Raw genomic sequence first — 24,322 nt, forward strand, 5'->3', positions numbered from 1 at the left:
GACGGGTTCATCGCTATTAAGACATCGACGTCTTGCTCCCAGACAAATTAAACACCTTCTTTCCTCGCTTTGAGGACAATACAGTGCCAGTGACTCGGCCCGCTACCAAAACATGTGGGCTCTCCTTCACCGCAGCCAACGTGAGTAAAACATTTAAACGTGTTAAACCTCGCAAGGCTGCCGGCCCAGATAGCATCCCTAGCCGCGTCCTCAGAGCATGCGCAGACCAGCTGGCTAGTGTGTTTACGGACATATTCAATCAATCCCTATCCCAGTCTGCTGTTCCCACATGCTTCAAGAGGGCCACCATTGTTCCTGTTCTCAAGAAAGCTAAGGTAACTGAGCTAAACGACTATCGCCCCGTAGCACTCACTTCCTTCATCATGAAGTGCTTTGAGAGACTAGTCAAGGATCATATCACCTCCACTCTACCTGACACCCTAGACCCATTCCAATTTGCTTACCGCCCCAATAGGTCCACAGACAAAAAAATCACACTGCACACTGCCCTAACCCATCTGGACAAGAGGAATACCTATGTAAGAATGCTTTTCATCGATTACAGCGGACAAGATTAATATGAAATGAAAGGTGAGTTCCTAACAAGTTTGGGAAGCTAAGCTAGAGCTCTGTGAGACATTCGCAGCGATGGGGGCAGACGTTTTCATCAAGAGAGACCTTTAGAAAATATGCACATTTTCTCTAACACTAAACATACAAATATGCATTTCACAGTTACAAGGAAGGTGGAATCTTATAGTAAGTAGTTTTATAACTTGATTATGCTGTATTTAGAAAGCATATAAGTCATTTTAAGCCTTCTTCATACAGTTTTGTTGAATAGGAAATACATCACATAAAATATGTAATATTTTTATCATATTTGTACTGTGTACTTGAGCTTGTGTCCTCAAAAGTGACTACACCTCAGCAATTTACAGCTATTTTAACCAGAAAGGTGAGATTTAAATCTTTCTTTGAATATGCAGAACTACTAGTTATTGTTTATGGCCTTCTCATGATACATAATTACTTTTTGGGCTTACATTCGTTTTCTGATTGATTTAGTTACATTTAACTGGTTAAAGTCATGTTCTCAAAACCTTCAAAGAACATTAAGAAACAGCGATCTTCTGTGGGAATTTCTGTACTTCAGCATAAGGTTTTGTGCAGGTTTCCTCATGTTTTTAGAACATTAAGAAAACGTTCCATAAAAACCACAAGAAAACATTAGTAACGTTCAAAGAATATTATTTAAAAAGAAAGGAAGTGAACATTTTGCCTGTTCTGGGAACTTACATTTTTAGTTTGCAGGGAGGTTCTGAGAATGTTTTACTATGGTTCCTTGGAAGTTTTCGTAGGAGGTTTTATTAACGTTCTGAGAATGTAAATTATAGGCTATTTGGAGGTTTTTGAAGAACATCCTTAAAACTTTCACAGATTTTTTTTCTCCAAAGGGCAACCAACCCATCATCAGCATCTGGTTCCGAGGCACATTCCTCTGAGACAAGGCCATAACTCAAACTATTCACTAAAATTGACATCTTTGCCCAGTACGGGTTGTCATCTCCGGACAGTCCCATATCTCAGACCCTTTTCAGGTGTCCCAACTTTTCTTTTTATAAAAAAATTATTAATTCAGGCTACAAGAGCATAGACTCAATGACAATCTCTGAATGTCATTACACTTTTTGGTGTTTTGTAACAGATTCATCAAATTGCGTGAGTGCACAGTGCATTGTTTCGATGCTTGAGTGGATGAACATGCGCAGGTAGCCTACTTTTTAAGTGATTTGTTTGACAATAAAGATGAAAACATCATGACTGGTTGTGTTCATGCTAAATAAAAAATAGACAGTTAAATATCATGTCTTTACTATTAGGCCCATACATTTTTTGGGGTGTGCACACATAGGAGGTCCCATGAAAAAAAGAGACCCCTGAATGTCACAGTATTACTCGCCCTCTGTGAACAATGTTGCTATGACCCAAGTCAAATATTCAAATTGAACTGGCTGTATGTAGACCAGAGTTTAGACCAGGGATGGACAACTGGCAGCCCCCTTTTGTAGGCCCATGTTTCCAGGACTAGGAAAGGCCCAGTGGGCTAAAGGCCCAGTGCACTACTTTTAGACTCCAACCACCCAAGCCATWGACWATTTTTTCTGCTGCCGCACKGCAAGTGGTACCGGTGCATCAAGTCTGACACCAACAGGCTCTTGAACAGCTTCTATCCCCAAGCAATATGATTGATAAATAGCTAACAAACTTGCTTCATCGACTATCTGAGTTAACCTTGTAACTTTATTGACTTTATTGTCTCTATGCACATTCACAGGACCCTACACACTAACACACACTGTCACTCCAACACACTCACAAATACTCACTCCATCATTTGCTTGCTCACACATAATATGCACAGACATTTATACCGACTCCACACACTTGCACACCCACTCACATACAAACTGCTGCTACTCTATTTAGCTTATATCCTGGTGCCTAGACCCCTTACCCTTATCTACCTCCATCACTCCAGTATCCCTGCACATTGTAAATATGTTATTGGAACTGACTTTTAAAAATATTCCCTGTATATATGTAACAGTATAACTTTAAACCGTCCCCTCGCCCCGACACAGGCGCGAACCAGGGACCCTCTGCACACATCAACAACTGACACCCACGAAGCGTCGTTACCCATCGCTCCACAAAAGCCGCGGCCCTTGCAGAGCAAGGTGCAACACTACTTCTAGGTTTCAGAGCAAGTGACGTAACTGATTGAAACGCTAGTAGCGCGTACCCGCTAACTAGCTAGCCATTTCACATCCGTTACACTCATCCCCCTTTCAACCTCCTCCTTTTCCGCAGCAACCAGTGATCCGGGTCAACAGCATCAATGTAACAGTATAACTTTAAACCGTCCCCTCGCCCCGACACAGGCGCGAACCAGGGACCCTCTGCACACATCAACAACTGACACCCACGAAGCGTCGTTACCCATCGCTCCACAAAAGCCGCGGCCCTTGCAGAGCAAGGTGCAACACTACTTCTAGGTTTCAGAGCAAGTGACGTAACTGATTGAAACGCTAGTAGCGCGTACCCGCTAACTAGCTAGCCATTTCACATCCGTTACATATAGTATGCTTACTTACTTATTTTATTGTGTATTTCATATTTCTTATTCTTATTTCTTGTGTGTTTAAAAAAAAATGTAATATATTGTTATTGATTATTGCATTGTTGGGTTTTGAGTTTGCATGAAAGGCATTTTACCATACTTGTGCATGTGACATTAAAACGTATAACTTTAGTGAGAATTTTTTGTTATTAATACTTTTTTACTTTCAGATTTTTCAGGGGGCACCCTCAGCTATACGCGGATCAATTTCCCAAAACTTAACAATTATTATTTATTTTTAATTCAGGAACTCTGTCGGGGTCTCGAATTACTGTTTAGAGTTAGAATAGTAGAATACACAAGGTGCAATATCGAAATTTGGTTGTGGATCAGCAGTTTTTCTCTTGTTATGTCAGTCACTACACAGTCACTCAATTAGCTCATGTCAGATAAACATTTTTAGATTGGTAAATTAGTCGAGCCAGCTATCTAAACTTGTAGGAATCATGGTCGAATTACCGACTGGGGGGCCACCCACTCTCACTTAGGGCCCCCAAAAGGCCGGCTCTGACTGCACGTTTGGGTATGGATTTGGGTACAAAGACCAGCGAGCAACTGCGGCCCCTCATGATGAGTTCAGATTTTTTGTGGCCCCCACCCCCATCATAGTTGCCCATCCCTGGTCGAGACTATCTTATCACATTCACCTTGCTTGACAGTTGTGTGGTGGAGGCTGAAGAGACTTAAAAATATAAATATTTTAATTATAACAGTTAAAACAGCTTTTCACCAGCAGGGAGAGTAAAAAAATGTTTTATTCAATATTATTCTGCAACATTAAGGGTTACGGTGTTCAACAACAATAACTTTAATATGCAAGTGTAGTAGCAATAGTAGTAATGAGAAGGCAAAACTTACTTTGAAATCTAGGAACAAAGTAGGTAAGTATTTTCTTCCAACGAGAGGAGGCGAGGCAAAGGAAACGGAAGGCGAGGCATACGTTCCATATCTAATGCAACTGCCATTTTGTTTTTCAGTTGAAGGTCCATTGCAGCTACGGTTGTTCTTGTGAAAATGGCATTATTCGACGTTTAGATATTGCTTTATAGTGTTTTTTTTCTTACATTTAAAGACTGTCTTGTTGAGAAGTAGTGGATGGTAGAGTAAAAGACCCGAAGGACCAACTTTCATTGTATATTGTGATTTAATTGTTCTTGTTTACGTTAGGGTCTTCTGGCCTACGACGTTCTATTATATTGGTACAGTAGTTAGCTAGTTGTCTCGGTGGCAAAATGGCGGCGAAAACGACCCAGACAGCTCCAGCTGCTAACTGGTAAGACCTAAAATTATCAAGTTAAACATATCGAGCTTTCGAATATGTTCTCACTTTATTTTGACCTGTATTCTACCTAGACATTGACATTTAATAACGTTCGAAGAAAGCCTGCGATTCGCAGAGTTTGTCTCGTTCCATTAGTTACGTTCCTGCAGTTTCGTATCGGCTAGCCTTCTCTACTAGCAAACACCACCAACTATGTAGTACGTAGTTATGAGAGACAAGGTAATTAGCTAACTGGGTCACAGTCCAGTAACCTAGTAACATCCATCCAAGACTCTCACTAAGTTACCGTTATCTTCCAGGCTGGGTCACAACAACTTCTAGTATCAACACGATTTTCATGTCTACGATGGGTCATCAAGAACTGGTGTAATAGGGCTAATGGGTTGATTCCGGACCGGGCAGTTAAGCTACTCTCTCAAGGCTTGGGCAGTATTGTCTAACTTGTCATTGAATCACTTCTATAAGATTTGGAAATGGTCTAGTTAGTTGTCAGCAAAGTTACTGTCTCTTAAATATAGGCAGGGCCAGGCGATTACTGTTTTATTCTGTTCTAGCAGGGGTTCTTGCTATTCTTCATGTGGAGTCAAAGCACTCTTATTTTGAGATTCGCTCAACATACCCTCTGCTAACAGAGACACATTTATTTCCCACCAATGAGAATGTCCCATTTTATTTAGGGACCACAGAAATAGCAGGCTTTGAATTTTATGTGTGTGGCGGGGCCATGCTCAAGCAGCTGAGATGCTCATTCAACAGGTTACCTTACTAAAATGTATTCATATACACGGAGCAAAAATATGAACGCAACATGTAAAGTGTTGGTTTCATGTACTAAAATAAAAGATTCCAGAAATGTTCCATATGCACATAAAGCTTATTTATCTAAATTGTTGTGCAAAAATTACATATGTTAGTCATCATTTTGCCTTTGCCAAGATAATCCATCCACCTGACAGGTGTGGCATATCAAGATGATTATCAAGAAGCTGATTAAGCAGCATGATCATTACACAGGTGCACCTTGTGCTGGGGGCAATTAAAGGCCACTCTAAAATGTGCAGTTTTGTCACACAACACAATACCACAGATGTGTCACGTTTAGAGGGAATGTCCAACAGAGCTGTTTCCAGAGAATTTTATGTTTATTTCTTTACCATAAGCCACCTCCAATGTCGTTTTAGAATTTGGCAGTAAGTCCAACGGCCTCACAAACGCACACCACGTGTAACCATGCCAGCCCAGGCTCTCCGCATCTGGCTGCTTTGTCTGCAGTATCGTCTGAGAACAGCCACCCGGACAGCTGATGAAACTGGGCTTGCATAAACTGTCATAAACCGTCTCAGGGAAGCTCATCTTCTTTTATGGTGTCATTTGGGCAAGTGATTTGCTGGTATCAGCGTTGTGAACAGAGTGCCCCGTGGTAGCGTGGAGTTGTGGTATGGGCAGGCATAAGCTATGGACAACGAACACAATTGCTTTTTATCGATGGCTGTTTCGGTACACAGAGATACCATGACGATATCCTGAGGCCCATTGTCGTGCCATTCATCTTCTGCCATCACCTCATGTTTCAGTATGATAATGCACAGCCCCATGTCGCAGGGATCTATACACAATTCCTGGAAGCTGAAAATGTCCCGGTTCTTCCATTGCCTGTATACTCAACAGACATTGAGCATGTTTGGGATGCTCTGGGTCGACGTGTATTACCACGTGTTCCGGTTCCAGCCAATATACAGCAACTTCGCACAGCCATTGAAGAGGAGTGGGACAACATTCCACAGGCCACAATCACAGATCATCTCTCTGATCCATGCCTTTTTTTAAGGTGACTGTGACCCAACAGATGCATATCTGTATTCCCAGTCATGTGAAATCCATAGATTAGGACCTAATACATTTATTTCATTTTAGCTGCTGGGTTCTGTTTTAGCTCATGGTGTTCTCAATTTTTATTAATCTGGGAAATGGGATGCAACCAGAAAAGTTGCATCTATATGCAGATAGTCATACAGTACCAGTCAAAAGTTTGGACACACCTACACATTCAAGGGTTTTTCTTTATTTTTACTATTTTCTACAGTGATGAATAATAGTGAAGACGTCAACTGTGAAATAACACATGAAATCATGTAGTAATCAAAATATATTTTATATTTGAGTTTCATCGAAGTAGCCACCCTTTGCCTTGATGACGGCTTTGCACACTCTTAACATTCTCTTAACCAGCGGTTACCATACCYGGCCTGCTAGGTGGTTGCTACTTAAAGTCCCCAGGACATTTACAGTATTTGGCAAGACTGCCTTCTCGTCTTGTGCACCAGAGGCATGGAATAGTCTACAACCCATGCTTCATCTAGATAAGTTAGTGCCACTGAATTAATTTTACATTTTGAAGGGAGAATGTTACAGAGGCGTGTAAATGCATTTTAAGGCTGGATCATGTTGTATGTTTTAATTCTGTAATGTATTGATTGTTGCTGCTCCCTTGGCCAGGTCTCCCTTGAAAAAGAGACTCTGGATCTCAATGGGCTTTTCCTGGTTAAATAAAAAATATATTTCCTTTATGAACTGTAACTCAGTAAAAGCTTTGAAATTGTTGCATTTATATTTTTATTCAGTGTAGTTATACATTTCAAAAAACAATTCTTGAGTAAAGAATTGGTGTGCTGTAAATATTGCTGGTTTGGTGGTAGTATCTTCCAAGTTAACAAACATTTAACATGACCAAGTTTCAGACATTTGTTTGGTTTCCGTACTGAATGACTGACAGTCACGTGTCTCCTGTCTGTTGTAGGTCGTATGGCGCAGCAGCAGGTCCAGAGGGCCAGACCGTCTCGGAAAACCCAGAGTGGGAGAAGGCCAGACAGGCACTGGCCTCCATCAGCAAGACCCAGAGCGCCACCAAGACCGCTCAGGCCAACCGGACCACAGCTCAGGTGTGTGTTTGCTTATGTGTCTGTTCTTTTGCTTCTCTGATGCGTTTGTTCACTTACTGTAAGGCACGTTATCTACGATAATGAAGTGAAATTCTGCTTATGAAGGGGTTTCATGTCTGGCAGATGGCAGTTCTATTCGTCTAATTCAGGGGTTCCTAAACTGTGTTGGCCCGCGACCCCATTTTGATATATATACAAATGCGACCCAACCATGTAAAAAAAAAAAAAAAAAGTTTTGTCATCAACGGCAAATGTTCACTTTTAAATTGGGGCTATATGACAGTCCATTACAAATCAGTCTGACAGTACTTTTGACTAGGGATGCACGATATATCGGTGAACATATCGGAATCGGATGTTATTAGTTAAAAATGCCAACCTCAGTATAGGCCCGATGTCTAGTTTAACGCTGATGTGCAAAACCGATGTCAAAGCGGATGTGCATACCTATATAACGTAGGTACATGACATAATGACGCCACGTAAAATGTTGCACTACACGTGCAACACAGCATTCCTAACCTAGCCCACTATGTCTGCTGGTGTGGATCGAGCAGTCAACAAGTGGAGCAGTCATTTGAAAGAGTAAGAACATTTCAGAGAGAGAACTGAAAGGAAATCCATTTACGCCACGATAATGGAATTCATTGCCCTTGACAATCAACGGTTCTCTGTCGTGGCTGATGTTGGCTTTCGCCGACTGGTTGAGCCCCGGTACACTTGTTGCCCTACCGGAGTTACCCGGTAATGGCGTCACTGCTATTAGCTTCACGACGTACTATTGAATGCTGTTTGCGTCTTTGCGTGACACTATTTTTGGCCGATACTGACATCTAATATTTTCCTTGCCCCAAAAAACGATACTGATAACCGATGTTTACAATTTTTGCGGACTTTTAAGCATTCTAGTACAGTTAAATAGTCAACACGCACACATGGACGCAGTGGTCTAAGGCACTGCATCTCAGTGCAAGAGGCGTCACTACAGTCCCTGGTTCGAATCCAGGCTGTATCACATCCGGCCGTGATTGGGAGTCCCATAGGGCGGCGCACAATTGGCCCAGTGTCGTCCGGGGTAGGCCGTCATTGTAAATAAGAATTTGTTCTTAACTGACTTGCCTAGTTAAATAAAGGTTACACACACACACCAAACTGACCAAAAATGTATTTTGTTGGCATTTACCTATGTCCGTCTTTCCAGTAAAACATAATCAAAACCTATTTCTTTCACTTGCTGTGCTGTTTCTTTGTTCAGTCGTTTCATTCTCAGCCAGGATTTCTCATACTATGGAAAGCTGTTTGGGTCTTTGCGTGTCAAATAACACTATTTGACTTGTCAAATAAGCTTGTTGACCAATCATAGGTTGACAACTTGGAGTCACGCGATGATATGGTGTGTGGTCCGCCCACTATAACTCGGGAAACCATGCAGTTTATTAGGCTACAGATTAAGTAAATTATGAAAGTGCACACTATGAGCTTGATGCTCCTTTACAGTAAATATCGTGGGTCTTATTCTGGTGACATGATTGATTGCTTGACTGCCGTTTGATAAATACACATATTTAATGTATGTAGACTATCCTACCCGCACTGTATCTGCAAACTGTTGGCTAGGGCGCATGTGCCAAGACCAGAATAGGACAATGTGCTATTTAACCCAACAGTTTGTGACAAAACTATCGGTGGAGTTGAAAATTCTATGGAAACACACTGAACGTTTCATTTTTATTAGATATATAAAAACTTAAGCGAAAAATTACAATTTGTATGCACTGTCATAAAGCACAGATTTCTCCCAACAAGTCAGTTTGGTGGAAACACACCACTGGAGGGAAAATGTGCATATTTTCTTTGTGGATTTTAGAATATTTGCATTAAAATCTGTTGCCAATTGGATGGAAATCTAACTAGTGGTGTTCTTTTTCCCCCAGTCTGATTTAGTGCCTGTTCGTCCATTCTGTTCTAATGAGTTCTGCGCGCCTTGTGGGCATTGTAGAGTGAAACAGAATACGCATATATGTTCCTGAGTCTTCTGTTTCAGTGATGGGGCCATAATATTTTGTAGCTTAAACCATTCCAAAAGAGAGCCATATTTATAGTCAAAAAATCGAAGCTGCTCGGTTTATTACAACCCCATTTAGCAGCTACTGAATGTTGCTGACGTAACCCTGGTTCTATGAACCAAGCACTTTTTTTTTTACTTGAGTTTCTCCCACGACCCCATTTTTAAATGAAATGCTGGTCTAGTTGTTGTCATAGTAACAGTGCCTTTTTTTTAAGCCGGGTGAAAACTACACGACTTTCAAAGTCCTAACATCGCTGAGCCTCAAACATTAAACGACTGTCTTTCCTGTAGGTTTTTTTGTCTTGCCAACGTATTGGTGCGCACACTAAACGATGTGGCACAAACGGGGTCACACACTGAAAGATCGTTGACCTGGTCGTGAGGATTCTCCATACCATGCTGTCTTGACAAAATAACAATGATTTGATTACATTTGATGTAGCTACGGGCTGTGGCTCAAAGCAGCCTGATAAACGTTTTGTCATTCAAGCTTCCCATACAAATTTGAAATATCTAGCTTACGTTTTGAATTAAATAACATTGCTTGTGAGCTTTAACAATTTGACACTTTGGTTAAAGGCAAGTACAAACACATACTAGTAGTAGTCATCGCTCCTGCTCGAGAGTCATCTCACTGGCTTCTCTGGCGAGCTCTCATTGGCTATTGCTGAGCATCGTTCTCAACTTGTCGTTRCACATCTCACACTACAAGACCTTTGCAGATTTGGGTCCGATAAAATCAAACATGTTGGAAAATATCGGGACGTCTGGGATTGCTCAAAGACGAGATCAGTARCCCTCAGATTGAGTCTCTGACCCGCTCACATTAAACGACGGTGACGGCCACGGGCCCCGAGTAGGCAATGACATGGAGATTTTATCTCCAATCTCAAAAACTTGTTTGGGACAGCTAAATCGGAGCCAAAATTGTGTGGTGTATACCCGGCTTTAATCTCAAAGGCGCTTGTTATTGGGTATAATATATTACCTCAACAGTTATCTTAACTTGACGAGCTGTACAGCATGGACCATATTTTCCTTCCTGACAGACACACAACTGTCTGATCTGGGCTCGTATCCACAAAGCGTCTCAAAGTAAGAGTGCAGATCTAGGATCAGGTCCCAACCTGTGTATGTAGTCTTATTGATTAGGATTCTAAAAGGCTAAACTGGTCCTAGATCAGCACTCCTACTCTGAGGCTTTGTGGATACGGGCCCAGGTCTTCCTGGCTTTTTACCCGAATATGATTCAAATGGACGAGTAGGCTTTCGTTCTGATTTGATCTCTCATCACTTAGTAGTTGTCTGTTTGTGTTTCCAGGCTGGTCAGTTTAAGCCTGCAGTAACTGAGTCCACAGCCATACAGCAGCAGTACTACCAACAGTGGTACCAACAGAACCAGCAGCAGCCGTATCCTGGRTACACCTACCCCTACAATTACTACTACCCCATGGCGCCGGGCCCCGTACGTGTACATATCCTCCGCACCCTCTACATTTCAGATGAACTGTAATGATAATAGTCCTTGGTAATGATATCCCGACACTGATGCCGGCTTTATGCACTATAGCATTTAGATAAGGAATTGGAATTGTTCGATTTAGCCTACACATTACAAAACCGGCACTTTGCGACTAAAAAAACGATGAACTGTTAACACATGATACACCGACAGAATACACAACATAAAACCATTGGTTGAAGCCAAGCCAGTACCATATTTGAAGTGTGTTTTCCTCTGATTCTCCAGTATGGTGGTGGTGGCTATCCTCAGGGCCAGTATGGTGTACCTCCAGGACCTTACCCCTCTCCCACCACTCCAACTGGACAGGTAACCATTAGAAAACTGCTACTGTTGCTACTTAAATCAATCAAGTTTTCAGTTTACTTCACTCTTCCTCTATTGCAGTTTATGAATCATTGACTAAATGAGTCCCCAATGCCAGGCGTTTGTGTAAAAATGACTTTCTGTTTCCGGACAGAAGTGCCCTAGGGATCAATTGCATGAATTAAGATGTTATTGATGACTGGCATTTGAATAATGTTCTATTTCTACCCTGACAAGCGTCCCTTATCTCACACTGTCAGGTACAAACCTACACTGTTGATTGGTCAATGTGTCATGCTGCCTTGTTGACAAAATTACTGAGCGGCACAGATTACTGTTCGCTTTGAGAAGGGGCACAGATTACTGTCGGTTTAGAAGGGGCAGATTCTGGCAAGGGGCACAGATTACTGTTCGTTTGAGAAGGGCACAGATTACTGTTCGGTTTGAAAGGGCACAGATTATGCTGTTCGGTTTGAGAAGGGGCACAGATACTGTTCGGTTTGAGAAGGGGCAACAGATTGCGTTCGGTTGAGAAGGGCACAGATTACTGTTCGGTTTGAGAAGGGGCAAAGATTTACTGTTCGGTTTGAGAAGGGGCACAGATACTGTTCGGTTTGAGAAGGGGCACAGATGCTGTCGTTTGAAGGCACAGATTGCTGTCGGTTTGAGAAGGGGCACAGATTGCTGTTCGTTTGAGAAGGGGCACAGATTACTGTTCGGTTTGAGAAGGGGCACAGATTCTGTTCGTTTGAGAAGGGGCACAGATGCTGTTCGGTTTGAGAAGGGCACAGATGCTGTTCGGTTTGAGAAGGGGCACAGATTGCTGTTCGGTTTGAGAAGGGGCACAGATGCTGTTCGTTGGAAGGGCACAATGACTGTTCGGTTTGAGAAGGGGCACAGATGACTGTTCGGTTTGAGAAGGGGCACAGAGGATGACTGTTCGGTTGAGAAGGGGCACAGATGGATGACTGTTCTTTAGAAGGGACGAGGATGACGTTCGGTTGAGAAGGGGCACAGATGGATTGACTGTTCGGTTTGAGAAGGGGCACAGATGGATGACTGTTCGTTTGAGAAGGGGCACAGATGGATGACTGTTCGGTTTGAGAAGGACGCTCCTCCCGCTTTCGACCGATGACGTAACGGCCTTTACCCGGTGCCTCGCGGCTCAGCATAATGTAATCCTCCCACTAAGAATATGTCTGGAGCTGAAGTCTGAGATATTCTCAGTTTGAAGTTTTTGGAATCTCTGCAGTTTATTATCTTCTTTCACAAGTTTCTTCCCCCATCTATTATTTGTCCCTACCTTCCCAGCCTCCATCCCTGCCCGTGATGGATGACCAGTCCTCCAGCTACCCCTCTCAGCCACAACCCCTCCTCCTGCTGCCCCTCAACCACCCCCCAGAGCCCCACCAGCTCTGAGCAGCCCCCACCCCCCCCTCCCCAGCCATCCCCCCCTCCAACTCCAGTACCCCCTTCCTCCAGGGCAGAACTCCTACAACCCCCATGCCCTACCCCAACAACGACCCCAATCAGATGAGAGGTTACAACCACAACCAGGGCAGGCCCAGCTATGGGCAGAGCTACCACACTCAGAACTCGTACCAGCAGCAGCAGAATAACAACCAACACCAGCAACAAGGACAGGGTCAGTATGGACCAGGAGCTGGGAGAGGAGAGGCCAACAAAAACAAGAACCATCAACAACAACAACAGCCACAGCCACAGCAACAAGGACAGCAGCTCTGGCACCGCATGAAACGTAAGTGTGTGAGGGGATTGAGTTGTGTGTGTGTTCAGGTATCTCAAGCATGTTTTTTTCTATCAGCTTGTCTTTGTGTTTGTTTCCCATCACTTGGTGTTATTGTCTTTGTTTCAATGCCTTCTTTATTGTCTTCCACAGAGGCACCTGGAGCAGGTGCGATGAAGTTCAACATTCCCAAGCGACCCTACGTCATGACCAATCAGAGTTTCCCTCCTGGGGAACAACCCACCGGATTGGCTGCTACTCCTTCCTCCCCAGCTGCTGCTCCTGCTGCACCTGGCGGTGCCCAGACACGGTGAGGAGACAGCTACTAATGACACCAATATATCTATCTTTACTATCCTTAATACCTACTGGGGAAGAATTAAGTATCTCTACTCATGATCAGAAGATGACATGGGTTTAAAATCTGCATCCAATAGATTTCAGAAGTACCATGTCCCKCTTTCTCAAACTAATAATTAGTCACTTCAAATTGACCTAGTACTCCCAAACCAGTTTCCTTTCCCCCTGATTTACTGTTGCGATGCTGATTATAAAAATGATTCCCTCAGGCCCCAGGACTGGCCMCAGGCGATGAAGGAGTATGTTCAGCGCTGCTTCACAGCCTGTGAGAATGAGGAGGACAAGGACCGCACCGAAAAGGGGCTGAAGGAGGTCCTACAGAAAAGACTACAGGATGGGTCTGCCTACACCATCGACTGGGACCGCGAACCTCTGCCTGAGTGAGTGGAGCAGTTCTTTGAAAAAGCCTGATGTTTCACTGTCTTGAAACTTAGCCTGATGTTTCACTGTCTTGAAACTTAGCCTGGTGTTTCACTGTCTTGAAACTTAGCCTGGTGTTTCACCGTCTAGGAACTTAGCCTGGTGTTTCACCGTCAAGGAACTTAGCCTGGTGTTTCACCGTCTAGGAACTTAGCCTGGTGTTTCACCGTCTAGGAACTTAGCCTGGTGTTTCACCGTCTAGGAACTTAGCCTGGTGCTTCACCGTCTAGGAACTTAGCCTGGTGCTTCACCGTCTAGGAACTTAGCCTGGTGCTTCACCGTCTAGGAACTTAGCCTGGTTTCTTCACACGTCTAGGAACTTAGCCTGGTCCTTCAACCTGTCTAGGAACTTAGCCTGGTGCTTCACCGTCTAGGAACTTAGCCTGGTGCTTCACCGTCTAGGAACTTAGCCTGGTGCTCTCACCGTCTAGGAACTTAGCCTGGTCCTTCACGTCTAGGAACTTAGCCTGGTGCTTCACCGTCTAGGAACTTAGCCCGGTGCTGTCACCGTCTAGGAACTTAGCCTGGTGCTTCACCGTCTAGGAACTTAGCCTGGTGCTTCACCGTCTAGGAACTTAGCCTGGTGCTCACCGTCTAGGAACTTAGCCTGGTGCTTCACCGTCTAGGAACTTAGCCTGGTGCTTCACCGTCTAGGACTTAGCCTGGTGCTTCACCGTCTAGGAACTTAGCCTGGTCGCTTCACCGTCTAGGAACTTAGCCTGGTGCTTCACCGTCTAGGAACTTAGCCGCGTGCTTCAACCGTTCTAGAAGCTTAGCCTGGTGCTTCACCGTCTAGGAACTTAGCCTGGTGCTTCACCGTCTAGGAACTTAGCCTGGTGCTTCACCGTCTAGGAACTTAGAAAGCCTGAATCCCCTTGTGGAGACCAAATGCCTAATTTCTGCCTAAGCCCTATCAAGAGGTGCTAGTCATCCTAATCCCTTCTCTCTCGCCGTCCAGACTGAAGGCCAAGCAGTCTCGCTGGGAGGTTGTACCCACCCAGAGGACTCTGGAGAGTTCTGTGGGCCGTGGTGGGGGTACAGGTGGGTCTACGCGTGGCAGGGGTGGTGGGGCCAGGTTGGGGCACTACAGGAACGTCTTCTCCCAGAGAAGCCCCTCATCCAGTTCCTCAGGCTCCTCCTCTCGCTCCCCCTCTCCCTCCCACAACCGTCACAGGGACCGCAATGGCCAGAGACACAGACGCAGGTGAGAGACGGTGTGTTTGTATGTTTTGGGTTAGTCCAGTGATTTAAATTTTTTCATATTTTTTTCATAATTGGCCAGGTGTATTATTTGTCCCAACCTGCTTTGTTATAGGTCAAATATTCCCCTTAATATAGTATAATGATAGCCACTCTAAAAAGAGAAAGTATGCTGTGTAGTTTTATGTTGTAATGTCCTGTTCCTTCTCCTCTTCCAGTGACTCTGAGTCCCAGTCGGACAGCAGCATGTCCAGTGACCTCCGAACCCAGCTTCCCCGGCGCAACCAGAAAGGAGGGCGTGGCCGTGGGGGCGACAGGGACCGAGGCAGAGGGGGTGGAGAGAGGGGACGAGGAAGGGGCGGAAGAGGTAACAGAGGACGGAGGTAAACAAGCATGTTTTGGCCTAAAGAAAAATTCCAGACGGAATGTTTTGCATGTCAGCAATCAAGTTTTCAAGATATACAACTTTCAAAATACAGAAATATAGCCGGAATAATGCGTTTTGCATAATATTATGCCAAACTCGGCATCATATGATGCTAAATGCATCATACCGGCTGTATTTTGAAAATGATACGTCTTGAAAACTTGATTGCTGATATGCAAAACATTCTGGGACTATATCAACAATGGACTAATGAAACAAATACCAAAAGCTAGTTTTGGGTGAAATCTTCTTTCAAGTCATTGGCCTTGACCCACAAACAAACTAATATTCACCTTTCCCTGATTCTCATTGTGCTGATCACATTTGGGCTTCTCTTCTCAGAAACATGGATGACGCTAACTCCACCGTCCTGGGCAAGAAGAGGAAAGGTGGGAACGCCGGCCTGGACTTCCACGACCCCCACCGGGAGGCCAAGAAACAAAGCCGAGCGGCACGCTTCCACAACACCAAGATGCGCTCAGAGCCCCTGGTGCTGTCCATCAACAACCTGGAGCTGCCCAAGGAGGACCTGAGCTGGGACGACTGCCCCATCGTGGGCACCTGCCAAGAGATCACCAAGATCTACCTGAGACTCACCTGTGCCCCCGACCCTGCCACCGTGCGTCCTGTATCTGTGAGTATCGCCTGTCACGTGGAATGAGAGGATCCTTATTTGAGGCCTCCCTTCAGATTGTGTGATGCTTGTCTCCTAATCCCCTGTCTCTGGCCAGGTGCTAAGGAAGTCTCTGTTGGCCGTGAAGGCCCACTGGAAGACCCGTCAGGACTACCCCTACGCCTGTGAACAGATGAAGTCCATACGACAGGACCTCACAGTCAGTTTACATGTCCTCTTTAGTTTTGTCGAACAGGCACTTTGTCCTATCTCGGTATTTGAATCATATTGTATGAGGATATGAAAACAGGAGGCGTCTCTCCTCCTTTCAGGTCCAAGGAGTTCGTACAGAGTTCACAGTGGAAGTATACGAGTGCCATGCACGCATCGCTCTGGAAAAGGTGAGAGGACCTCTCCATACATCGTCCCCCTTCGCTACCTCGTATTTGACGTCAGGGCCGTATTTGAGTTTAAAGGTGCGGTGTCGTACTAGATGTGCATTCTTCTCTGAATGTTTGGGTTGTTACCAGGGCGACCACGCAGAGTTCAACCAGTGCCAGATGCAGCTGAAGGCCCTGTATAAGGACAACCCGTCAGAGAACATAGGGGAGTTCACTGCTTACAGACTACTCTACTATATCTTCACTAAAAACTCTGGAGGTAACTTACCACCTGCCTGATATTCCTCATCAATCATTATATTTCTGCATTGGATTTTGGCTCGCATAGAATTGAGCTTAATGTCCTGATTGTCTTGGTTGCGTGTTTGCCCCCCACACACAGACATCACGACTGAGCTGGTGTACCTGACTGCGGCGCTGCGGGCGGATGAGTGTGTGTCCCACGCTCTCTCCCTCCGCGCCKCCTGGGCTCTGGGAAACTTCCACCGGTTTTTCCAGCTCTACCGGAGAGCCCCACGCATGGCATCCTACCTCATAGACAAGTTTGTAGAGAGGGAGAGGATGATCGCTCTCAGGGCCTTATTCAAAACGTACGTCAGAGGCCTTTCATCCAAACTCCATGGTTCCTAACAATTCRTCATTTTAYGTAGTTGTATGTAGGATAGAAATGGTCCAACTTTAAATTGMCTCTCCCCCTCTGTTTTCCCAGATTCAGACCAGACTTGCCGGTGGAGTATGTGCAGTCCAGTCTGGGYTTCCTTTGTTTAGACTCTTGCATGGCCTTCCTCACAGGCCTGGGGGTCACCTTCTTCCCCTCTGACCCCAGCAAGATAGACTGCAAAACCAGCTCAGCCTGTCTGGCAGCCTCCTGAGGGGGTGGGGGGTTTACCAGGGAGGGGGGAAAGCACACTAAGGGAGGTACTGAGAGATAGACAGGGTCAGGAATGTACCCTAAAGTTCTTCTGCACTACACTTCAGGAGGGAGACAAGTGGTTAGACTGAAACTACAATTTAGTCCTGTAGAAAGAGGGAGATATGCACAAAGGCGCACTAAATCACTTAAGGCTGAAATTCAGTGAGGATCCCACCCACAGATGCACTGTACTCACAGATATGGACTGTATAACAAGAGTGGGGGAGATTATCTGCATACATGCTGCACATCAAATACATTTAGAATAGCTTAGCCCCACACATCTCTGATCAGCTCAAGATATTAATTATACCTTCGACTTAGAACGTTTTTATGACGAACAGATGATGTTAGGCATTAGTTCAAGTTAAGACCTGAAGATCAAGCGCCAACTCACACAGATCAGGGAAGAGCGTAGCCTCAAGGTCTCCCATCCACTATCGCTCTCAGAAGTTTTAAGCTAACAGTGTTCTGTTATGTTTTTCCTTCCCTCAAGTCAACAGCCTCAAACTCATGCGAAGACAAGCCTTGAGAACCCAAGAGAGAGATGAAAACGAAATTAGCTAAAGTCATCCCTCAAGCCCTCATTCAACAGGCTGCTCATCCACTCCAAAACCAAACCATCAACCAGAGAAGAGGTTTGTCTGTTCAGGTGTTCAGCTCCAGAGACTGTGCTAGCCCTTTGCTGCTTTCAGGAAGCCTTTGTGATCCAGCGTCCAATCCGGGAGAGGAGGAGATGGTGGTTTGTATGTCCTGCCCCCCCTTCCCCCAAGCTGTCTACGATTGGCGATCAGGTGGGGAAAGTTACCCCCACTTCCTGTTCCGGCGTAGCCCTGCACACTTGGCAGAAAGGTATTGACTGAGAAATCTAAAGGTTCTGATTGGCTCCTTGCCCATGTTGGCCACAGCCATCCTTACCCCACAGTTGTCCGCTACCCACAGTCCCCTGCTTCACCCTTCAACAGTCATCACCCAGAGTTCACCAAAGTTTGACCACAAAGTTTACATCCCAGTTATATCTGCTCTCTAATATAGAAAATCTCCAAGCCTGGCGTCTAGTCCCTTCTGGTAGGCATTGACTTATAAAGTGTGATGGTGGATACAGTCCCCTAATATTTACCAAGAATGGCCTCCGCAATCCCTCGGTATGTGTCCAGGAGGCAGGATATCCACCTCTAGTCCATCTATCCTCTGAGAGCAGACAAGGAGGCAGTCTCCCACCCCTTAAGAGTACCAAATAACCAAGTTGAGGCTCTGGGCAAGCCTGTGGTGTTTCCTGAGTTACCTGATCAACAGCCCCCTCAGCAGCATGGAATAGCAGTCGTCAAGCACCCCCACCACACAGGAAGAAGTCAGCTCCATCAAGATGGTGGCAAAGTCTCCACCTTCAAATATGGTGGCTGGATCAGTTCTGCCATACGGAGATGAGATCGCTGTCTGTGCAGATGGCGGCAACGTCTGGGTTTGTATGCTCCACACTCCGTTCAATAAGGCTGAGTATGTATGTATGGCTTGTAAGAAAAAGGACTCTTGGTGTGCTGGAAGGAGGTGGATGACAGCACAGCATAGATCACCCAGTATTCACTATTGGCTCATTCACAAACTAACCGTTGGTTTGGGTTAAGGTGTATGATATCAAGTCAATGGTAATTGCTTAAATTCCATCCACGTGATAGTGTGTCTGAAATTGTGATATAAAATTAAGGGTGCCAGTATTAACCCTTGGGGAACACCCCTCATTTGCAAGACAATGAAGCCAAACTGTCAAATTATGCAGGTGCAGATACACAAATTCAGGTTTAAAAGGTAATTGTCTTCTCAATTGAAAATTGTCATATTCTGCCACAAAACATTAGTTTAGGACATTAATGTTGACGGCTAAGGCATATAAGACTGCTTATCAAATGTTTGTCTGTAATCAAATAATCTGCTTATTTATTTAAAGCTAAGAAATCATGTGATATTTCTAAAACCCCATTGTAGACATTTTGGTTTTCAATAAAGGCAGGTGAGAGTGAAGGATTGTAGAGTAGTTATTTTGGGGTCCTATCCAGCAGTTATACATTAGGCTACATCCCTGTGTATACTCTTGATAAGATCTGAAGCGAGGAGACTAGTGTGGGGAGTTAATTGTAAATCAACATAATTGGCAATACATAAATAGAACCTAGAAATGGAACATGAGTTGGTGATATCAGTTGATCTAATATCAGCATATTGTTGTTTTCAGGCATGACCTTGAAGAGTATTAACTTGATTCACATCAAAGCTTGAGGTATTTTAGTGAGTTCAGTGCCATTGCGGAGATATCAAATGTATTTGTCACATGCGCTGAATACAACAGGTTCAGACTGAAATGCTTACATATGAGCCCTTTCCCAACAATGCAGAGTTAAAAAGCAAGAAAAATGATATAAATAAAAGGGATTTGGTAATACAATAAAATTATAAAATAACTAACGAGGCTATATACAAGATATGACTACTTTCAGGATGAACAGAAGTCTGTGCTGTAACAAATGTCCTGTGTGCTCATCCATAGAGTAGATGTGTCAGTATCTAATGTACATTGTTATGGATTCAGTTGGCCTTTTCTTCTCAGTAACTATTCATTGGACATTTTGATATGTTTTATGTTTACCAGGGCAAGTGTAATTTTGACAAACGTATATGGTGAATGAGAAGCTGAAGCATTTTAGATATGGGTAATAAACACTTAATTCTTTAAGACAATTGATGTGAATATGTAAATTATAATTACAAATCTAAAAAGGTGGATGATTTGGAATACATTGCCTGTTTTTGATATTCCCGTGGATTTAAATGGGGAATTGATAGTAACTGCTTTTTGTAGTGCAAACACTGGCGTGATTTCTACCCTATATTTTTGACCGCTTATTCAATAAGTGCAGGACAGAAGGTTTATATTTTGGGCTTTTACAGGGATTGAAAATGGGATATTTGCTGTATAAACCAAATATTTTTCTTGCCAAATTTCCCTTGGTTGACCACTTTCATTTCTTACTCATTTTTTAAAATGCTCATCTTCTGTAAACCCATTTTTGTTTTTAGATTTTATTTGATGCATTTCTGTCATCTCAACCTTTCTGGCTATCTGTACTCATGAACCCCTTAGAGCAGTGGTATTCAAAGTCAGCATCGTGACCCATGAGGGAAATGCGAAAACATTCATAGGTCATATTGTATGGGACAATATAGAAACATTTTTGAAAAGGATCTTTTGAAAAATCAATTTTTATTGACTAAATGTATTTATTGGTTTATTTTAATTTCGATGAGATGAACATGTAATGAATTTGATGTACATTTTTTTAAAGGGTGTCAGTAGGTTTGGAAATTTCTGGCCCAAAAAAATGGTCCCCAGAAAATCTGGTGGAAAAAATGATATCCCCGCTGAAAAAGTTTGAATATCACTTCCTTAGAGATAAGTAATGTACTAAAACCACCACACAACATCCTGATGGCAAGAGAAAGGTTTGGTTGAAGGCACTGCACTCCCATCAGCCAAGAAACAAACTGTTACTGTGTGTGTTTGTGTTGCTCAAGTCTCCCGTTTGTCAATTTCTTTGGAAGTAGTTTGTCAAAGAGCAAACCCAGACCTGTTTCAGATTAACAGTGACTTGGCTGGTGTGAGTCAGTGTTTTGATATGGTAAAATATCATTATGGTAACGTTATTAATATTCTTAATGATTGGATTGAGAGAGCCTGTGAGAGATATATATATATATATATATATATATATATATATAAACTGCAGGATCAGTTTCAATATGAATGTCTGGATGAGTCTTTTCAGCAACCCTTCTACCCATTTATAGATACCTTTGTTTCATTTGACTGGCACTATTTTGTGTGATATGTGCTCTTGTTTCGGGTCACTTCGGTCATTAATTTCAGAAGTTGTACTCATGACTCAACTTGTCCCTTCTCTCCTCATCTTCCTATCCTCGGTCCCTCTTTACTTTTCCCCACTCCCATTACCAGTCCTTTTCTCTTATTTTTCTTCTTGCAGTACTGCATTACAGGAGCAAAAGGAATGTGAAAAGAGAGCACCTCCTCCCAGCCTCCAGAAGCAAGCTGGAGAGAGGGAAAAGTGTGAGAAATGGAAGACTTGATACTGCCAACTCAAGTTCAAGCCATTTTGTCAATATGACCTGAAATGTTGCAGTGTCTTATACATGGGAGCCTGACTTCAATTGTTTTAGTCAAGTCTTTTGAATGTATTTTATTTGACTATCCTTAACTTGAATCAAGAAAACATTCAATGTCAGATTTGTTCCACTCTAGTTTGCCAGAAACAATTTTGGAACACTGTTGAAAGTTCTGTCTATAGTTAGGAAGGCCTATACCTCTAAACCATCATGTGTGTTAATGTATACTGTTTGTCCAGAAACATTTGCATGCGTTCTTGTTTTTCATAACCAGGGTGTTCCCTAGAAATTGCTTTGTCATTATGTCAACTTCTCAAGTACAGATAAATATTTGGTAAGGCAACCTTTTTTGGTCAGTGAATATTTGGCGTCTGTAACCTCGATGCATTTTGTCAGCTGCCTCTCATGTGGTCTACCTGTAAATTAATTTGCCCGCATTTGGTATTTGTCGTAATACAATGGGAGTTATTTTAACTTGGAAACACATTCATAAGTATCTCTAGCATGTAAACAACTTTTTGGGATTTGAAATGGATCTGGACATACAGCATACAATTTACATTATATCAAGGAAAATACTCTATTCCATTCTAGATAAGAACATTTTTTATCTGCGTATATTTGGCCACATTCCTGTCAGTTTTGAGTAGTCCGGTAGTAGTTGGCTCCCATATCAGAATGTTGCTCCGTCTTGCTCTGTACCTTTCCTAAACAGGATGCTTTTCTGTCTTGTCTCTGTTGATTTCAGACACCTCTTCAACAGTGAAGTCAAGTTCATGTAGCGTGCTGTCTCCTGGTCAGATGTTTAACATTGCACAACCTCTCATATCTCACATTGATGCTTTAGTTCTGATACATTCATTTTTTTTGTTCAATAATAGTTTATAACTGTACATTTCCATTTAACTATGCTTCTCCTTTTTAAAATGTAAACTGTTCCTTCTGACACCTGTGGGTTTGTTTTTTCCTCTCTTGAACTTCTTGAAGCCCATCAATGTGTAACTCCTGCCTCCATATGTCCTATTAGACTGCACTTGAACAATTCCCTTTTCTTACTTCAGCCTGATGCATCGGTTCATTTTTAATTCTTCACTGTAGTGGATTTGTTCTGTTGCTCCTTTTCTCTCCTCTTACCTGCATGTGTCCCCTCCCTCTTCCCTTCTATCATCTCCTTTCTCCACCCTCTTCATGTTGAGTATCTGTTTGCTAGTGACTATTGTTGCTGAGTAACTATCCATTCTCGGTAGTAAGTATTGCTTCTACGCTGCTCAGGTGGTTTCTGTTGCAGCTAGCTGAAACTAAAGGATATACTTGCAAAATATCCCTCCTCCCCAGTCTCAACCCTCCCTGGATTGTATTTGAAATGAAATACTCCTGTTTTGTAAATACTGTGTACATATGTATTTTTTTCTTGAAGAACCTAATAAAATAAAAGTTTAGAAATAAGTATTGTTTGTCTTGAGTTATAGAAATGACATGTTGCACTTCTACTTAATCAATGTAAAAATTGCTGCTCAAGATTGATATTGTATCAAACCCAGAAGACTACTCAAACTGAACATTGTTAAAGGCATTTATTATATCTGAACAGAGGGCAATGGACAATCAATCATATTACAGGGACAGTTCAGTGAGTTGATAGATTGATATCAAAGTCCTGAAATTCTGGCTTTCATGTCACTGATCAACATGATTGCACTGTTTCTAGGGATTGGCACTGAACTTAAATTCAAGGAACAATATTAAATGTCAAAAGAATGGCCGAAGTAAAAAATAGCTCACAGCATGACCAGAGAGCAGTTGGAAAAGGCATGCAAAATAATGAAGAGGAAATTGAGTAGGCTGATAGCTATAGGGTGAAGAAGCAACAAGCACTAAAGCTACAAACCACAGAATAGAAATCCTCATTAGCATGTCTAGAGAACTACAGATAGGTGGAGAGGAAATTCTTCAAGATTCATCTCTTCAGATGTGTAAGTTCATAATGAAGGAAAATAAGTTCTAGGAAGAGAAAAGCACACAGGAATAAAAGGTGACAGACTTGAGAGCAGGTACAAGAGAAAAGAGCTGACTTCAAAGAAAAATTAACGCAAGGGGCATAGAACATGAGAGGAGAGGGAAGATTCTGACTAGACTACTGAAAGATGAAAGCAGTTTTTCACAGGAGCTAAGAAGACAGGAAAGCATTCAGAACAGGTAAATGGAGAAGAAGAAAAACAGCATAAAAGATAAAGAACTGAACATAGCTTAAAGAGGACGACCTAAAGAGGGACAGAGGAAGACCTAACGAGGGTCAGAGAGGAGCAGAGGGAAAGAAGGACAGAGAGAAAGAGGGTGAGAAAAGGGACAGAGGAGCAGAGGAGGACCTAGAGAGGAGCAGAGGGAAAGAGGAGGACCTAAAGAGGGACAGAGAGGAGCAGAGAGAAAGAGGAGGACCTGAAGAGGGTCAGAGATGAGTAGAGGGAAAGAGGGGAGCAGAGGGAAAGAGCATGACCTGAAGAGGGACAGAGCGGAGCAGAGGGAAAGAAGAGGTCCTAAAGAGGGTCAGAAGGAGCAGAGGGAAAGAAGAGGTAATAGAGAAACAAAAAATAGAAGAAATAGACAGCACAGTAGAGTGAAGGAAAGCAATGACAGCTGAGAAGTAAAAGAAGATGGACATTTAGAAAACTTTAAAATAGGAAAGCAAAATAAATGACAGAAAACAGAAAAAGAAGAAATTGGAAATGAGATCTAGCTTAAAGCAAACAGAAAGATAGAACTCACAAGT

General features: G+C 43.2%; 1 protein-coding gene across 1 annotated transcript; it reads left to right on the plus strand.

The window, feature by feature from the left end:
- The first annotated feature begins 4,137 nt into the window (after nucleotides 1-4,137).
- Nucleotides 4,138-23,001, plus strand: LOC112074674 (leukocyte receptor cluster member 8 homolog). Its single transcript, XM_024141797.2, is given in 19 exon segments — nucleotides 4,138-4,457; nucleotides 7,264-7,405; nucleotides 10,795-10,938; nucleotides 11,224-11,304; nucleotides 12,613-12,667; nucleotides 12,670-12,695; nucleotides 12,698-12,756; nucleotides 12,758-12,799; nucleotides 12,801-13,060; nucleotides 13,202-13,358; nucleotides 13,618-13,788; nucleotides 14,787-15,032; nucleotides 15,247-15,411; nucleotides 15,798-16,089; nucleotides 16,187-16,288; nucleotides 16,401-16,469; nucleotides 16,599-16,728; nucleotides 16,852-17,059; nucleotides 17,179-23,001. Coding segments are annotated over 19 exon segments (2,553 nt in total). The 5' UTR covers nucleotides 4,138-4,416; the 3' UTR covers nucleotides 17,342-23,001.
- The last annotated feature ends 1,321 nt before the right edge of the window (nucleotides 23,002-24,322 follow it).

This window comes from Salvelinus sp. IW2-2015, unplaced genomic scaffold (genome assembly GCF_002910315.2).
Source record: "Salvelinus sp. IW2-2015 unplaced genomic scaffold, ASM291031v2 Un_scaffold2753, whole genome shotgun sequence".
Lineage (NCBI taxonomy): Eukaryota > Metazoa > Chordata > Actinopteri > Salmoniformes > Salmonidae > Salvelinus > Salvelinus sp. IW2-2015.